Source organism: Cibotium barometz, chromosome 41 (assembly GCF_041138505.1).
Source record: "Cibotium barometz isolate CiBa-2024 chromosome 41, ASM4113850v1, whole genome shotgun sequence".
In the NCBI taxonomy this organism is placed as follows: Eukaryota; Viridiplantae; Streptophyta; class Polypodiopsida; order Cyatheales; family Cibotiaceae; genus Cibotium; species Cibotium barometz.
The window spans coordinates 1,172,807-1,189,655 of NC_141086.1; the positions used below are offsets into that span (position 1 = coordinate 1,172,807).

Consider the following 16,849-nt stretch of genomic DNA (forward strand, 5'->3'; position numbering starts at 1 on the left):
AGATATATACCTATAGACAACCCTCTTTGCGGCATTCTCCACCTCAGGTTGCTTTTGGCCTTCCTTTACTTTTCCAATCTTTGCCCACACCTCATGGAAGGCCCATGGTATGTGTTTCAATCGCTCCTCTTGCACCCATTGCATAAATGGTGGGATGTAGATAACATCATCATATACCAATAAACCCTCCAAAATAGAGTCTGTCTCCCCTATTAGCTCTTCCCAATACAACTCTTTCTTCATATGCAGCAACGTCTTTTTGTTATCCCCAAACATCTCTGAAATTACCTTGTCCTTTGCCCTCCCGATCATAAGCATTTGAAGCAATTCCGTCTTCCTATTTCAGCATCATACCAAACCCATAAGAGATTAGATATTAAGGTTAGTTTATGTTAAGGGAGGTTTATTGACATGTGACATACCTTTGAGTTGAAATCCGAGATATGGCGACTGTGTAGAGCTTTTCTTTGGTCAGAGCAACCAATCCCTTCTTGGACCAATCATAGTTATATACGAGTTGAAAGAATGCATCACCATTGGATGGGTTTGCAATTATGAGCATCTTGTACGCTCTATCTCGAAATGTTTGCTCTACACCACGTCTGGCTTTCTCACATTTTGTCTCATATTCTTGCAACCCCATGGCATGTCTATCAATGCATGATATAGCTTGCTTCACCGCATTTTCAAACGGTGTCTACGTATAACGAAAAGGACTCATTATCACTCACACGATTAAAAAACATTGATAATCCGTTTATTAATGATATTGGGAAATGCAAACACTACCTTCCACACAAGCTGTGCCAAGATTGTAGCTGGAGCATTGTACCATTGCTCTCCACTTTGTCGCTCCAAACTAAGCTCCATTAAAGCCCACCTCCTTACGTCTTCACCTAGGTAGTCCAATATGGATGATTTGTCCGCCATTCCAAATCGTTGAAACATGAAGATCTCATGTGACAATGTGGGTGTCACACTAGTGCGCACCAATCTGTGTTGTAAAGAGTCACAATGAGCTAAGAACTTAACTATGACTTCACAATGTCCATAATTAAGTAGAGAGAGATCACTTACTCATTTTGAGATTGCAAAGCCAATAGCAATTCTCCTTCTTGCTTCTTGTCCACAACCAAAAATTGACATTTGACCCGGACATGGCGTGAGGGGCTATGAGACCAAGCTAGAGAAAGCAAAATAAAGATATTACAATATATTACTTTTAATGTTGCATAAAATCACTCTATGACATTCAAAAGAACATACCTTCGCGCACTCGAGACATACATGCCTTCACACGATGATTGCCATCCCATACAAGAAACTTCTTACCACTGAGATCCTCCCACTCAGTTCCTCTGATTTCATCCTCAAATATGTCATGTTGTACCACCCAGTTTGGTCCCCATTCTTGCAAGTCTATTTGTGTGACCGCGAAATACATAGAGCTTTCTGGACGTGTAAGTGAAACTAAAAAAGGAGGAGATGCTTCGACATAACCATGGTAGTCAAAAGAATCACAAAACACCTCAAGCTGGGTAGAAACTGTACGGATGGATTCATTTGGAATCAGCCTGCATAAAGGGACCAATGGGGTAGAGGAATTGCGTTGCACAAAAAACTTAGTGAATACATCACCAAGCAATCCCAATTCAATAGATTTTCCAAGAAGCCTTCTATGGGTCCCCCCTTGACCAGTACTAGATTCAGGAATCTCCGTGTGAGTTGGAGGAGGTGAGCTCATTTCGTTCTCCAACACACACTTCTTCCTCATGACCGAGAGAATTATGCGCTTCTGTTTCCTCTCTAACAGGAGATACATGTGAGGACAAAGGTGTCCGTGATTGAGCTTCCTCGCTAAGAGTCAAACAAACACGCCCAGATCTTAGTGAGTATCCCCTGTTGTCTGTAAGAAACACACACCAAGCCCAAGTAAGCATATCTAAAACAATAAAACATAATCTCAATAGAATCTTGGCTATTCACATCATATACCTTTCTTAGTCTTTGCCTGTTGTTTTCCTGCTTTTCTTGGAGCCATCTTCCTTTCTTTTGCCCTGAATATGAGTAGCAAAAAGTTTGAGCTGAATCACACATAAACCCTACTTCATGTACATAGGAAAACATCAACCTCACACACAAACATCTCCTACTAGTGTGTGTGTGTGTGGGGAGAGAGAGAATAGCATAGACATGAAGTGAAGCCACGGATTATATTGAAGAGCTAGAGTTGCAATGGGCTCTTCTGGTTAGAGTGCACATTTGAGGAGAAACCAATAAACCTGAGCTTCCTAGCTTAATACAAGAGCCATTGAAGGAGCTAATATATATTGGCTATTCATGGTGGCAGTGATGCAAACCCATTGCAGTGTTTCGTCTGAGAGGACTGGTGTTTCGTCTGAGAGGACCATGATATAAGCGTAGAAGGACGTGCAGGTGCAAGAACCATTATGCAAGCCTTACTACTGAGAAATGCACCCGAACTCGTCTGCCCATTTCTTCGTCATCATCATTACGATGATCCATAGCCAAATGTGAGCTCAAATTCATTGTGCCATATGTTCAAGCAATGATAAATGCGTACAAGAAATGCACCATTCAAATGGGACTTACACGACTCTACCAAACCAATGCTTGGACATCCATAATCTAATCGCACGTGAGGGAGAAGCTAACAAGCTTCCTCTCTACTCACTCCATCTCTCTCTCTCTCTCTCTCTCTCCTTATCCTGTTGATCTCAAGCAAGAATCAAGCAAGTTGACCTCAAGAAAACACCACACTCAAGCACTCACATATGCAAGAAAGTAACTCAGCAAGATTCCATAGCCAAAGATAAACATAAACATAGAATCATGCAAGAATTAAGAAGAGAACTAGACAATCAAGAAGGAAGGATCTCCAAAGCTTGAGCTCAATAGGAGATTGTATTATGAGAAGTGACCTTAGACACCCTCATAAGTCAGTTATATACAACTGGGCTTTGTTTATCCACCCACACGTGTCCTCTTTACATATACAAGACTTACATGGCCGACTTTCATTACAACAATGGGCCTTTGGCCATATACAACATGAAATATCTAAGCTAGGGTGGGTGGAGATTACAATTGTCTAGATTTCTCACTCGGAAGCGTTACTATACACGAGTAGTGTGAGTGCAAGAAGTTTTGGATGGCCTCATGTTGAAGTGGAGGATTTACTAAAAAAAATTGACATGCTGCACACGTGTCCTCTTTACATATACAAGACTTACATGGCCGACTTTCATTACAACAATGGGCCTTTGGCCATATACAACATGAAATATCTAAGCTAGGGTGGGTGGAGATTACAATTGTCTAGATTTCTCACTCGGAAGCGTTACTATACACGATGAGCAGTGTGAGTGCAAGAAGTTTTGGATGGCCTCATGTTGAAGTGGAGGATTTACAAAAAAAAATTGACATGCTGCACTGGAAAAATTCGACCATGAAACACTCCTTGAATGTCCTTTGATGATGGGGTGGAAGGTATGGAGAGATGCTTATAGTAGTCATAGATTTTCCTGAGTCAGGTCGATGGCAAAATCGAATGCTAATCTCCGAAAGTCATTTTGAAGATAGATGTGCCACCCCCATGAGCTCTTTACTTCATTGAAACCTTCGAGGAAAGTAGCCAATGTGTGGAATATTTTGTAAATGTAGATCTTCAAATTCCTTATGCTCACCCATGAACATGCTTATCACTTCAAGCATGCATTGTTCAATGATGGCTTCACTTGGCAATGAGACGGCAGAGATGGTAAATTTGGAAAGTTGAACGCCACCGGCTCCACCTCTTCAAACGCCACCTCCATGGCCTCTCTTCCAGCAAGTCCCCTCCCCCGGCAGAGCCTGGGAATGGTCTGCGCTAGCGCAGACCATCCCCAAGCTCTGCCGGGGGAGTGGACTTGCTGGAAGAGAGGCCATGGAGGTGGAGCCGGTGTCTCCTAACACTTAACACTTGACCTACGCAACGCCACAATCTCGATGTCTTCAGCACCGTCAGCGCCTTGTACACCTCGTACACCTCGTCTTCAGCACCGTCAGCTACCACGTACACCTCGTCTCCGCCAACGCAGTGAAAGCTACCACGTAAGGAACCCATGGCCTCTCTTCTAGCAAGTCCACTCCCCCGGCAGAGCCTGGGGATGGTCTGCACTAGCGCAGACCATCCCCAGGCTCTGCCAGGGGAGTGGACTTGCTGGAAGAGAGGCCATGGAGGTGGAGCCGGTGTCTCCTAACACTTACAATCTCGATGACCTATGCAACGCCACAATCTCGATGTCTTCAGCACCGTCAGCGCCTCGTACACCTCGTACACCTCGTCTTCACCACCGTCAGCTACCACGTACACCTCGTCTCCGCCAACGCAGCGAAAGCTACCACATAAGGAACGCCACCGGCTCCACCTCCCCATGGCCTCTACTCCAGCAAGTCCACTCCCCCAGCAGAGCCTAGGGATGGTCTGCGCTAGCGCAGACCATCCCCACGGGGGAGTGGACTAGCTAGAGAGGAGGCCATGGAGGTGGAGCCCCGGTGGTTACGAAAGCTACACCCTAAACCTCCAACGAAGCCGCTGCCGGCGCAGAGAAAAGAAAAACAGAGAAAAATCGAGAACAAAGAAAAAAAAACTTACCTCTTCTATCTGCTTTTGCCCGGCGCATTCGTCTGCCTGCTTGCTGAGTTTTGAAAGAATCCTTCATGTACCCTAAATTTCTTCGTGTACCCTTTAAACTAAGCACCACATATGTGTGTGTGGCCTAAAACATACTTAGCCTAAAAATAGATACATATACACACACATATATATTTGTCAAAATGTATTAAGCTCTATGTGTTTTATTGTACACACGTACATTTTATAGTTTAGGCTATTTAAATATGTATATATATATTGATGTTAATAAATGTCTAAAAATGTATTAGGCTCTATGTGTTTTATTGTACACACGTACATTTTATAGTTTAGGCTATTTAAATATGTATATATATATTGATGTTAATAAATGTGTGTGGTGTGTGTGTAGCCTACTAGATATATAATCTAATATATTTGTATATCCTAAAATAAGTAAAAGACTAGTCTCTTTGTAAATACACACACACACACTAAAATACATATATCCTCGTCGGGGGATTCTTAGCCTAGAATATATACAATATATTAATATAAATATAAACGTGTGTGTATGTGTATTTACATATATCCCCATCCGGGGTTCTTAGCCTAGAATATATACAATATAATAATATAAATATAAACATGTGTGTGTGTGTATTTACAAAGAGATAAGCCTTTTATTAAAATAACACTTAGAATCAATAAATATTTATATTTTTGTATTTTTTATATATTTGTAGATACATATACATTTGTATATTTTTTATTAAAAAAATTTATCGTGGTCATTCTCAATCGTGGTCATTCTTTATCGTGGTCATTCTCAATCGTGATTGCTCCACCTTGTTTTATCATTTCAACCACCTACATTCTCAACTGTGATTGCTCCACCTTGTTTTATCATTTCAACCTCCTTCATTCTCAATCGTGATTGCTCCACCTGTTCCTTCGTTTTTATATTTTCATTCCACATTTTCGTCTCTCCTGTCCTTTCTGTTTCACATTTTCGTCTCTCCTGTCCTTTCTGCATCTTCATATTGCCTTCCCTATGGAGCACACTGTTACCTTTGAGTGGGAGCTTGATGGCTATAGCAAAAAATCTCAAACTTTAATACGTCTCCACCAGACCACGCTTGTCAGTCACCACGGATATCTACAAGGGTTTTTGCCTTCTTCACACGCCCTTTCTGGAGTGAAAGCTACTAGGAGCGATGGAAGCCTACAGGAAATCATCGCTCATTATGATATGCAGGGCAATAAAAACTATCTCATAGATATTTCTCGAAGTAAAACATATATGCTACAATGTAGTCCTCTTTGTGCTGCTGGTAGTCTTGATTCTACTGCTGACGACATTGCCCAAGATGTCCGACATTTGGAGAGTTCAGTGGTTAAAGAATTAGGGATACAAAACACCCATGTTCATATCTCGAGCTCCTCCTCTGAGAGTGACTTGAATGGCTCAGCAACTATTTTGCAACCAGGTGAAGGCACAAGCAATCCAAAAGGTTCAAAGCACAAGATCTCTGAAGATGAATGTATTGCTTCAGAGAGTATACTTTCGGTTCTTCGTAAGAAGGAGCAACCTTCTCTTCTGCATTCATTGTTGGAAAAAGTTACTCGAGTCATCCAAGTCCAGGAGGTGCCAAGACATTATGATGGTGATTCCATCCTAGAGTTTCCACCAACATATGGCAAAATAGGAAATATGGATGGAATGGAGCAAAAATATGATGGTCACCTATGGACACGTCCAGTAACATCAAACATGTCTGTAAGTTGTACCGTGCGTATTAGCTATTGTGTTGGTACTTTGGAGTGCCATAGACTCAGCTGTCCTTTTTACTTGAACAATAAAAGGTATAACAACACCTTCTTTCATGGACATCTGACAAAAAAGATTGCAATTGGACTTTTGACAGAGGATGAGAAATCTAAAATAGTTTGTCACTTTTGTCGCAAAACTGCACATTGTGTGCAAGTGTGTAGATGTATTGTGTATTACGTAATGCCTCGTGACACAACTATTACAAGAATGATGCTCCACACTAGGCTGCATGAACATCCAGTTCAGCCAGGAACTTCAAGGTCAATGTTGGAGCGCGTGAAAATGTTTGTTTCTCAAGTGCTAAAAACCCAAAGAAGTGCTGGTCCTCGAAAAATACAGATGGATATTGTGAAGGATATGCTATTTTCCTCCATGATGAATCAAAATGATGAGCTACCTACAAGTATTGGGGATCATGAGCTCTGCAATTTTTTGGAGGAGTTGCGTCCTCTTGTGGAAAACCAGAGGTGAGTATTCACTCTATAACTTAATTATATTTGGAAGTATTTTTCTACATTCGGTCCTCTCTTTATTGTGAAATTATGTTTTTTAGGTTTAGACGCATTATATCCCAGGAGAAAAGAAAATTGATGCCAGCAGGAGAGGGCTTTGATAGCATCCTTCTTATACAGAGAAGATCTCGCTATTCATTTATACAAGGTAGCCGTTTCCAAGGACAAGGTGGCCCTGATGACAAATGTTATGTCTTTAAGATGTCTTTGCGAGGACCAGCATCAGGCGTGGACCTGGTGAATCGCATGCGGTGTGACAGTGGAGGTGACTTGTCAAAATCCTGGGTTTTGTTTGATCACACTCATCGAGTTTTTGGTTGGTCAACAATGGCTTGTCATGTGTACGACCCAAGGTGAGACTACGTACTCCAATTTTTTCATTTCTTTCATTAACCTTGAATGATAGCTGACTGAAAAAATTATCTCCAAAATCTTATAGTGTTCAAGAGCTGTTGACAATTGCCACATGCGAAATGAAGGAGGAGGATACAAAAAGCCAAGTACTATTTTGGGAAATGCTGAATAGCACAATGGAGCAATGCGGTTATGCACCCGCACACTTCTATGGGTTTATGGCTGATGAAGCAGGGTCTAATTGGTGTGCAGTTAGGACCGTTTTCAATGGGGGTCCGCACAACATTATGGAGGACAGGGAGTGAACGTGCTTATTCCATTGGAAACAAAGTTTGATGAAGCATGCTAAACAATGCGTGAAGGCAGAAAGTCGACAACACCATATTGACTTGTGTGAAGAATGGAGATTGGCAACCAATAAGGAGAATGAGAGACGACTCCTGGCAGCCCAAGTGCAATTGGAAGCTGACCCTCCCACTGCCTACCTTGAACCATGCCTATCGGTCTCAAACCAGAGACCTACGGATGATGCTCAGGTATATCGTGGAGAGCTTCTAGACCAACCACTCCCACAAGGGTTAAGAAAAGTAGAAGCTACCCCCCAACAGGGAGGAGACAGGGTAGCCGAATATCTTAGAGACCTAGGAGATGACCATTTTAGAGGAACGAATGTGGAAATACCTGTTCCCATCCCATACACACAAAAGATCTTACAATTAAGCCAATCCAGCCTTCCTTAGGAGACATCCCTAGTTTCAAGAGACACACAAAAGATCTTACAATTAAGCCAATCCAGCCTTCCTTATTAGGAGACATCCCTAGTTTCAAGAGACATTTCAGGTCCTTCTTGTTCCTCTCTTCTCAGGTCCAAATCCCTATCGGCACTTTTTCTCCAAAGTAGCCCAAGCTTATGGAATGATCTGAAGGATTGGATGGAAGGTCGCCCCACTGAGACAGGCATGTATGAAGCCATGGAGCCTCACAGCTCTAATGATTTTGAGGAAGAAGAATTTCATATACCTCATAAGGTAACTAGGACTCCTACAGTAAACAAGCTCGAGCAGTACTTCGAAGGTGATGAACTCAGTGTTGTTTTTCCAATAACCTTCAATGGCCACCAAGTTATAGAAATTGGATGGAAGAGAGGGTGTGAGCATTGTTACAAAAAGCATTGCTGGGAGAAATGGGGAGCACCTGACTTGGATGACACCACCTTACTAGTTAAACTTGCTAATGGAGCCACAGCTAGGTGTAGTAGACCCATGGGTCTACTACAGGATCTTAAGGTTAAGATCCTAGGAACTACTTACTGTCACACCTTTGTGGTGATGAATTTTGGATGTTAGCCAGTTTCTTATGATTTCATTGAAAATGATTCATGATTGGTATACTGACCACATCTACATTTGGAGAAAAGATCTTACATTCAAGATCAATCTATGCACGTGGAAAGTACATCCCATGAGTGGTAGACCATTCGCAAAGGACTCCTCACAACTACTCGAACCACTGAGGTCTATCTGTGCCAAACATGCCATAAAACACTCAAAGATGAAAAGGAGAGTGAGGGGTGTGTACCTCTTCAAGAGCCGGAAGACTCTAAGAATCGGATGCATATCCTTGCTACCCTAGACATCTAACCTAGAAGAATCGGTACAAGGTTTGCCGGCAGACGGGTAGGAGATCACATCTCTATACATGCTTAGTCTAGCATACTTTCCCGACGTTGCCTTCCAAGAGCTTGAATAGGATATTAGAGCAAAGACATCATGGAGTACAAGCTCTGGTAGAACACACATACCAATTTGTCCAATATGATTTGGCTCAGAGGTCTAATAGTGGGCAACCTAGGACCTCATATGATGGCCCACCAGATAAGGTCAAGGAAATAAACTTAGTATGACCGAGGCCGGTATTTATTAGAGAAGACCTATCTAAAGAAGAGGAGACCGAGATTATTGCTCTACTAACTGAATTCCAGGATTTCTTTACTTGGAAGTACATGGATATGAAGGGTGTACCTCTAGATTTGGTCAACACACCATTCCTATGGTTGATGGAGTCAGGTTGGGGCTTACCCAATGAACCCTAAGTACTCCAAGATGGTCCAAGAAGAGATCGAGAGACTTATTGATATTGGATTCATCTATGAAATCAAACATACAAAGTGGGTATCACCTATCATGATAGTGCCCAAAAAGAATGAAAAAGCCAGAGTGTGTTGACCTTAAAAAGGTCACTGCCACTGCCATAAGGGACCACTATCCCGTACCATTCACGGAACATGTACTAGAATGAGTAGCTAGAAAGGAAGCCTATAGCTTCCTTGATGGATTCTTTGGTTACAATCAGGTGCTGATCAATCTAAAGGACTAGCACAAAACTTGTGAGGTCCCTATCCCCACCATGCAATGAATTCAGGGGTGCTAGCAGCGGAAGTAGCACTTCTTGCATGGGGCAGGGTCCCACACTCGGGGCCTCGCCCACGGATATCCGGACAAGAGACTAATCCATCCGTTCTTTCAAAACCGAACCCGAAAAAACTTTCCTTTCCCGGAAAGCACATGCGATTCCTCCACGATAACTTTTCTCTTACGTAGTTAAAATCCTTAACTAACTGAACTGATTTGACTGACCCGTTAGTCCCATAGTCAGATCAGGGAAAAGATTGTACTTGGATCATAGAGACCAACGCTTTTTTCCTTATTGAGAGGCATAACCGTTGATTCTTTTCATAGAACAATTTTTGTCCGAGATTTACTTCATCTATCGAACCAGAATAGAATTGAGTCTCAATTTAGGGATCCATCCGTCCAGCCTAACCCTATCTAGTCCCATGGGCTAGCTAACCACCCAACCACTGTAGTGATGGGATCCAATTAAGAATTTGGTTAGGTTGTCCTGGGTACCAGGGAAAAGAGTTCCCAGGCCCCCTAGTCAGATATTCATGCAAACTTAAAACTAGTCACATTACTTACACACCCAATATGAAATTGCCTTTTTCACAGATTCAACAGTCTTTAAAACAATCATTTAATGAAACCATAGCGTCACTGATCATAATCCTCTAATTATCCAGTTGAATCCTTATTTCCAAACATCCCTTCATCGGTGTACCTATGGCATCATTGGCAACCAGAACGCTCACCCCCATGTGCACTTAGGGGCCTTTTCGATAGTTCCTAGCTCATAGTAACCAGCAAGTATTCACTTTCACAAAAATGGAGTCTCCGTTGAAGATCAGCAAGATCAACCAACGGATCCATATAAAAGAGCCATGGACTCATCCCTTGAGGACCAGCATGGTCAATCAACCAGATCCATGCCTGAATTCAAAAAACAACTCTTACTCCTTGTTCCAAATATCTTCCCCGACGTATGTGTGGGTATCTTCGGTGAGATCGAGAGCCCGAGCACCGTATGGTCAGCACCCTCTAGGATCCTTCGCAGGTCACCTAGCGCTTCACTCAGAGGCTGCTTCCTTGGTCCCTCATCCAATGTACCGGAAGCTCACCATTTAAATCAAACTGAGGCTGGTCAAGACCTCAGCCCCGACCTTGCTACGCGGGCGAGACGTCCTCTGTTGACTCTCCGTCAGCAGTTGCAACTTTAACAGATAGGTCTCCACGACCTCATTCACAAGACGGTCAAAATGCTTCCCCAGCATTCTTGACATAAAACCGTCATTTAAAAACAGATTTCACATACAAATACAGTTCCAACAATATTTCCATCTTTTCTCATCACTCCACATCCTTTCACATTAGACCCCATCTTTTCTCATCTTCCCATAATTTTTTTTCTTCATCGATCCCTATCACATCACATCATTCCCACATCGAATCACAATTAATCGCATCATCCACACATCAATCCACATCATCCATACATTCATCCACATCATCCACATCATCCATACATCAATCCACATCATCCACACATCAATCCACATCATCCACACATCAATCCACATCATCCATACATCCATCCACATCAATCCACATTATCCACACATCCATCCACATCTTCCATACATCCATCCACATCCATCCACACGTCAATCCACATCATCCATACATCTATCCACATCAATCCACATTATCCACAAATCAATCCACATCATCCATACATCCATTCACGGCAATCCATATTATCCACACATCAATCCACATCATCCATACATCCATTCACGTCAATCCACATTATCCACACATCAACCCACATCATCCATACATCCATTCACGTCAATCCACATTACCCACACATCAATCCACATTATCCACACATCAATCCACATCATCCATACATCCATTCACGTCAATTCACATTATCCACACATCAATCCACATCATCCATCCATCCATCCATGCCAATCCACATTACCCACACATCAATCCACATCATCCATACATCCATCCACATCATCCACTTCAATCCACATTATCCACTCATCCATCCACATCAATCCACATTCATTTCATAAGTATTCCCATTCTCATCTAATCACATCATCTTTTTCTATCTCATCCCTTATTTCCTCATTTATCCTCATCAGATCTCATTCACTTGCATCTACCCATACATCTCATCACTTCACATACATTAACATCTATCCAATTTACATCGCATCTTATCACATCCATTTTACAGCACATCTCATTCATTCACATCCCGATTCACATGCTAACACATTCATTCACGTCCCTTATTATTCATTCACATCTCGATTCACATCATATCACATCCATTCACATCCCTTATCATTCATTCACATCCCGATTCACATGCTATCACATTCATTCACATCCTATATCATTCATTCACATCCCGATTCACATGCTAACACATTCATTCACATCTCGATTCACATGCTAACACATTCATTCACATCCTATATCATTCATTCACATCTCGATTCACATGCTAACACATTCATTCACATCCTATATCATTTATTTACATCCTGATTCACATGACATCACATCCATTCACATCCCTTATCATTCATTCACATCTCGATTCACATGCTATCACATTCATTCACATCCTATATCATTCATCACATCCCGATTCACATGCTAACACATTCATTCGCTAACACATTCATTCACATCCTATATCATTCATTTACATCCCGATTCACATGCTAACACATTCGTTCACATCCTATATCATTCATTTACATCCTGATTCACATGACATCACATCTCAACTATTCATTCACATTTATCTGATTCACATCACATCTCATCACATCTATTTACCTCTCATTCTCATCACTTCTATTTACCTCTCATTCTCATCACTTCTATTCTCATCACATCCATTCTCTATTCATTCTCATCTATCTGATTCATATCACATCTTATCACATCTATTTATATAGAATGTAAGAGAATTCTTATTTTTGATATAAAGATTCTTTACGCATCTATTTATGCATAAGAACAACTTCAGTTGGGAAATAACATTTTTATAAAAATCCGTTTATGCATCTATTTATGCATAAATTCAATTTTAAGGAGAATAACACTTTCGAAATAAAAATAAATATTTTATGCATCTTTCTATGCATAAATTCAATTTTAATGAGAATAACACTTTTGGAATAAAAATAAATTTCTTTATGCATCTTTCTATGCATAAAATCAAAATTAACTCATGCACACGTGCAGACACACACACACACTCTCTCTCTCTCTCTCTCTCTCTCTCTCTCACACACACACACACACACACACATGTAAATATATATTATCTATAATATTATATTTTATTATATTTAGAGACATATACCTGTATATACATGTGCATTCATAAAATAAGTAAACACATATACACATATATTTTTAATTAATATTAAATTATAACACGTGGGGATGCATGATGAGGCGTGTTCACTCTTAAATAAGTGTATCTTATATATAATGTCTTTTGTCTTCTCTTTTACATACATATGTATGTGATTGTGTGTGCACATACACACGTATGTGTGATGTCTTCACGCGTGCATGTGTTGTGCAAGTGTCTTGATTGTGTGTATGTGTTAGTGTGTATTTGTTGTGTGTGTGTGTACATGGTGTGTATGTTTAATCTTCATGTGTGTGTACAGATTTCAGTTTCTCTATAGCTACAGGTTTAACAGAGAACTAAAATGCACAAAATTAAAGATGCAGAAAACTAAACTAAGTTAAGAACAGAAAATAAAACGAACATGCAGAAAATTGAAACTGTAAAAATTAACCTCAGACAGCAAAAATTATCCTCAAACAGAATGATAGAAATGCAAAAACAGGCCTCTCTCTTTCGCACACAAATTGAAATTTGCAGGTTTAGCGCCTACCTCCAATCCTTCCCGTGTGTTGAATCATTGTCCTGACCTCAAGGGAGAAGCGTAGCAGCCAATCGCACTCAAATTGCAAGACAAATAAAGAGAATTTAACAATAGATTAGTCTTAAATAAATACCAAAATTAGTCCCAAAGCCTGCTCTCCTATCCAACAGTTTTGCAACCGATTGGAGCTTAACAAGGAGTGGTAGTGTGTGTATGGTACTCAACTAATGTAGGCACTCGCTCCCCGGCACAGCCGCGCACCATTGTAGAGCGGTTCTCTCTACCGTGTGCAATGTAGTGCTCATAGAGTACTACCGATCAACAAATGTGTTAAGAAACACAATGTCAATCCGAGGACTCGACCCGATTAGTGCATGAAGGCTTATCCCATGAGGGAGAGCTCACATACACAAACCACCACTTGACGATTCAACCATTCAACACCTCAATCAATCTCTCAATCCCTTAAATCCACTACACTAATCAAGAGAACAAGCAATGCATGGCAATCTCTTAATCCCATTCAAACATTGATTAAATCTTAGCTTTCCCTAATGCCTGCAAACCCATAAGCGTGCATCTACTAACCCACAAGCTTAAGCAAGCATAGAATGTAACATTCACAAACCCACACAAGCTCATAGAGAGAGTCTATCCATGAATAACTCATTGCCAATGAAGTGGGCAAGAGCTTGCATCAATGGAGACTACACACACACACTCTACAAGCATGCAACATACACTCGGGGGGGTCACTATATGTAAATCCTCTATATCACGTGCGTTCAAGGCCTATTTAAAAAGTCCCTTAGCTGTGAATTTTTTAGTGAATATAATGTATCCTTTCCTATTCAAATCTGTAAATTTTTTAAAAAATACAATAAATAAATCCCCTCTGTAAATATATTTCTGTAAGTTTTAAATATTTAAAATGTCCTTCTGTTGAACCCACGTGATACTTACATATTTATATAAGTGACCCCCCCGAGAACATACACAAGAGAAAGAAAGAAGCATTCAACTAATCATAGATTAATCTACTTCAATGATGCTAAAATAGATTAAGAGAAAGAAGTGGAGCTATACTCATTGGAGCTTGATGCTCATTAGAGTACAATAGAGAGAGAGTTAGAGAGTTGCCATAGCTTGAGAGCTCAAGAGCTTCACTCAATAGCTTATGAGAATGGCCAAAAACGTCCACTTTCTTTAGCTAACATCTCTTTTGTAGAGATGTCACTAACCCTAACCCTAGGCCTCTTTCACACATGGGCGGACAACCCCATAAGTGAGCCTTGCTTAATACACTTAGAACTCTCATTTAGAACCCACATTGGCCTAAAATGATTTACATTGCACTTCGGCACAAAAAGATGGAAAAATTATGTGCGTCTTTATGTTCCCATGGCTACAATCCCGCTCTCTCGCATTAATTGCTTCCGGCCTCCTTCCATAATCCGTGTTCCCGTGAGTGTTCTGATTCTAATGTTGATGATAATCCCTTACAAAAGAAGATCTATCCCCTTCATAGCTTGCAAGCACTTGGCTTCCACCACACACTCTGCTTAAGTTGGCACCGCACATGTGGTTGTCACTTGATTCTTCTCCACACTTTTTTTCTACTTACCTGCCTCGCCTTGATCTTGCATTTGCTACTCCATCACTTCTCTTGCTCTTGCTTACACACTGCTTCTCTTGCATGCACTAGCACACATAGCTCCCTTTTTATAGACTCCTCCAAAAATTTACGACCTTTCAAAATTCAAACAAAGAAACCTAGATTTCCCTTGGCTTTATCAAAAAACTAGTTTTTTCCTCTCCTCTAGCTTTATGATTTTTTTTCTTTTTTGCTTTTTAAGTTGTAGCCGCACGTGAAATTATCCAAATTGATACTTTTTTTAGGTGGGTGGGAGATTATTTTTTTGGGCTTCACTCATGGGAGGTGGTCAAGTAGGCACTATGAACAAAGACCCCCAACATGCGAGAAAATCAAATGGGTGGGAAAATGGGAAACCTAATGGGCCAATAGAAGGCGCCCAAGGGGCCAAGGCCAAGAGGACCACAATATGTCCACACAATGTCGGCCATTCTACACGGGTTGCAAATTCCATGAGCCCCAACCCAAGGAGAGCAAGAGCCAAGAGCCCCACAAGAGGCTCTTAATGATAGGGGCCACGAGGGCCTCTTAAAGCATTTTCCACCCATGTGGGATAAAGGGGCTTTCAAGGCCTTCTCTCATTGCAACCAAAAACCCCAGAGAAAAAGTCTTTAGAGAGAAAAAAATACTTGTGGTTCCAAGAAAAGTTTGTTCCCCCTATTCTAAGATGGCGAGATAGTGCATGGAGGGCAAAAAAATCATTCTCATCTCAATCCTTCCCCAAAAGAGTGAGGCATTCATGCCTTATATTAGCATCAACCAAAGACTTTGTACCATGACCTTAATCCTCTATGTGTGTCCTTTTTGTAAGCATAGCCAAAAACTTGTGAATATGACATGTCACATGCCAATCGGGAAGTTGCCCCAGATTAAGCACTCACTCTTTGCATTGTCAAAACTTAAAGCCTTTATAGATTGTCAAGAGGATAATCCACAACAAGCTCAATGAAGATCTACACTTGCACAAATTCTTGAAGAAGATCCAAGAAGTCTACAATACACCCACCAATAGGTAGGTATTGATCATCATGATCGCATCTGGAAGCATCCATGTCCATGTGAAAGTCCAACTCTTGGGTTGTGGTCTCTCTCAAACCGCAAACTTCATCTTCGTCGAAGGATAGCACATAGCCCTTCCCCTTGTTTTCATATTTCTCATCACATTCCTTATAAGAACAAACCACTTGCTCTCATATGATCCATCTAAAAGAAGAAAACTCCTTCTCATATATGGTCCATCTAAAAAAAGAAAACACCTCCCCAAGCCATGTAGCTAATTGGCATGTTAAGAAAACATGTCCAAAGCATAGATATAAATATCCAAAACTCCATAAAGATCTCTCAGCCACCAAATATAGCGCCAAGCATACATGATACCATATCTAGGAACCACACAAATTGTAAGATTCCTCCCCAGCCCCTCAAGATGTCCAGCCCCTCAAGATTCCTCCCCAGCCCCTCAAGATGTCCAGTTTCTTCCCTTGTAATCAATTCCCTTTTCAGAATAATAAAAGATCTTGTTTTT

At 41.0% G+C, this 16,849-nt stretch overlaps 1 protein-coding gene across 1 annotated transcript in view; it reads right to left on the reverse strand.

The window, feature by feature from the left end:
* LOC147614588 (uncharacterized) overlaps positions 1-930 on the reverse strand; it is a 48,679-nt gene extending 47,749 nt beyond the window's left edge. Inside the window, exons 1-3 of the mRNA XM_086779751.1 lie at positions 790-930; positions 423-697; positions 11-337 (exon numbers count right to left, since the gene is read on the reverse strand). Of these exons, the coding sequence (XP_086635877.1) occupies positions 11-337; positions 423-697; positions 790-930 (743 nt within the window). The remainder of the gene's footprint in view (positions 1-10; positions 338-422; positions 698-789) is intronic.
* Positions 931-16,849: the final 15,919 nt, after the last annotated feature.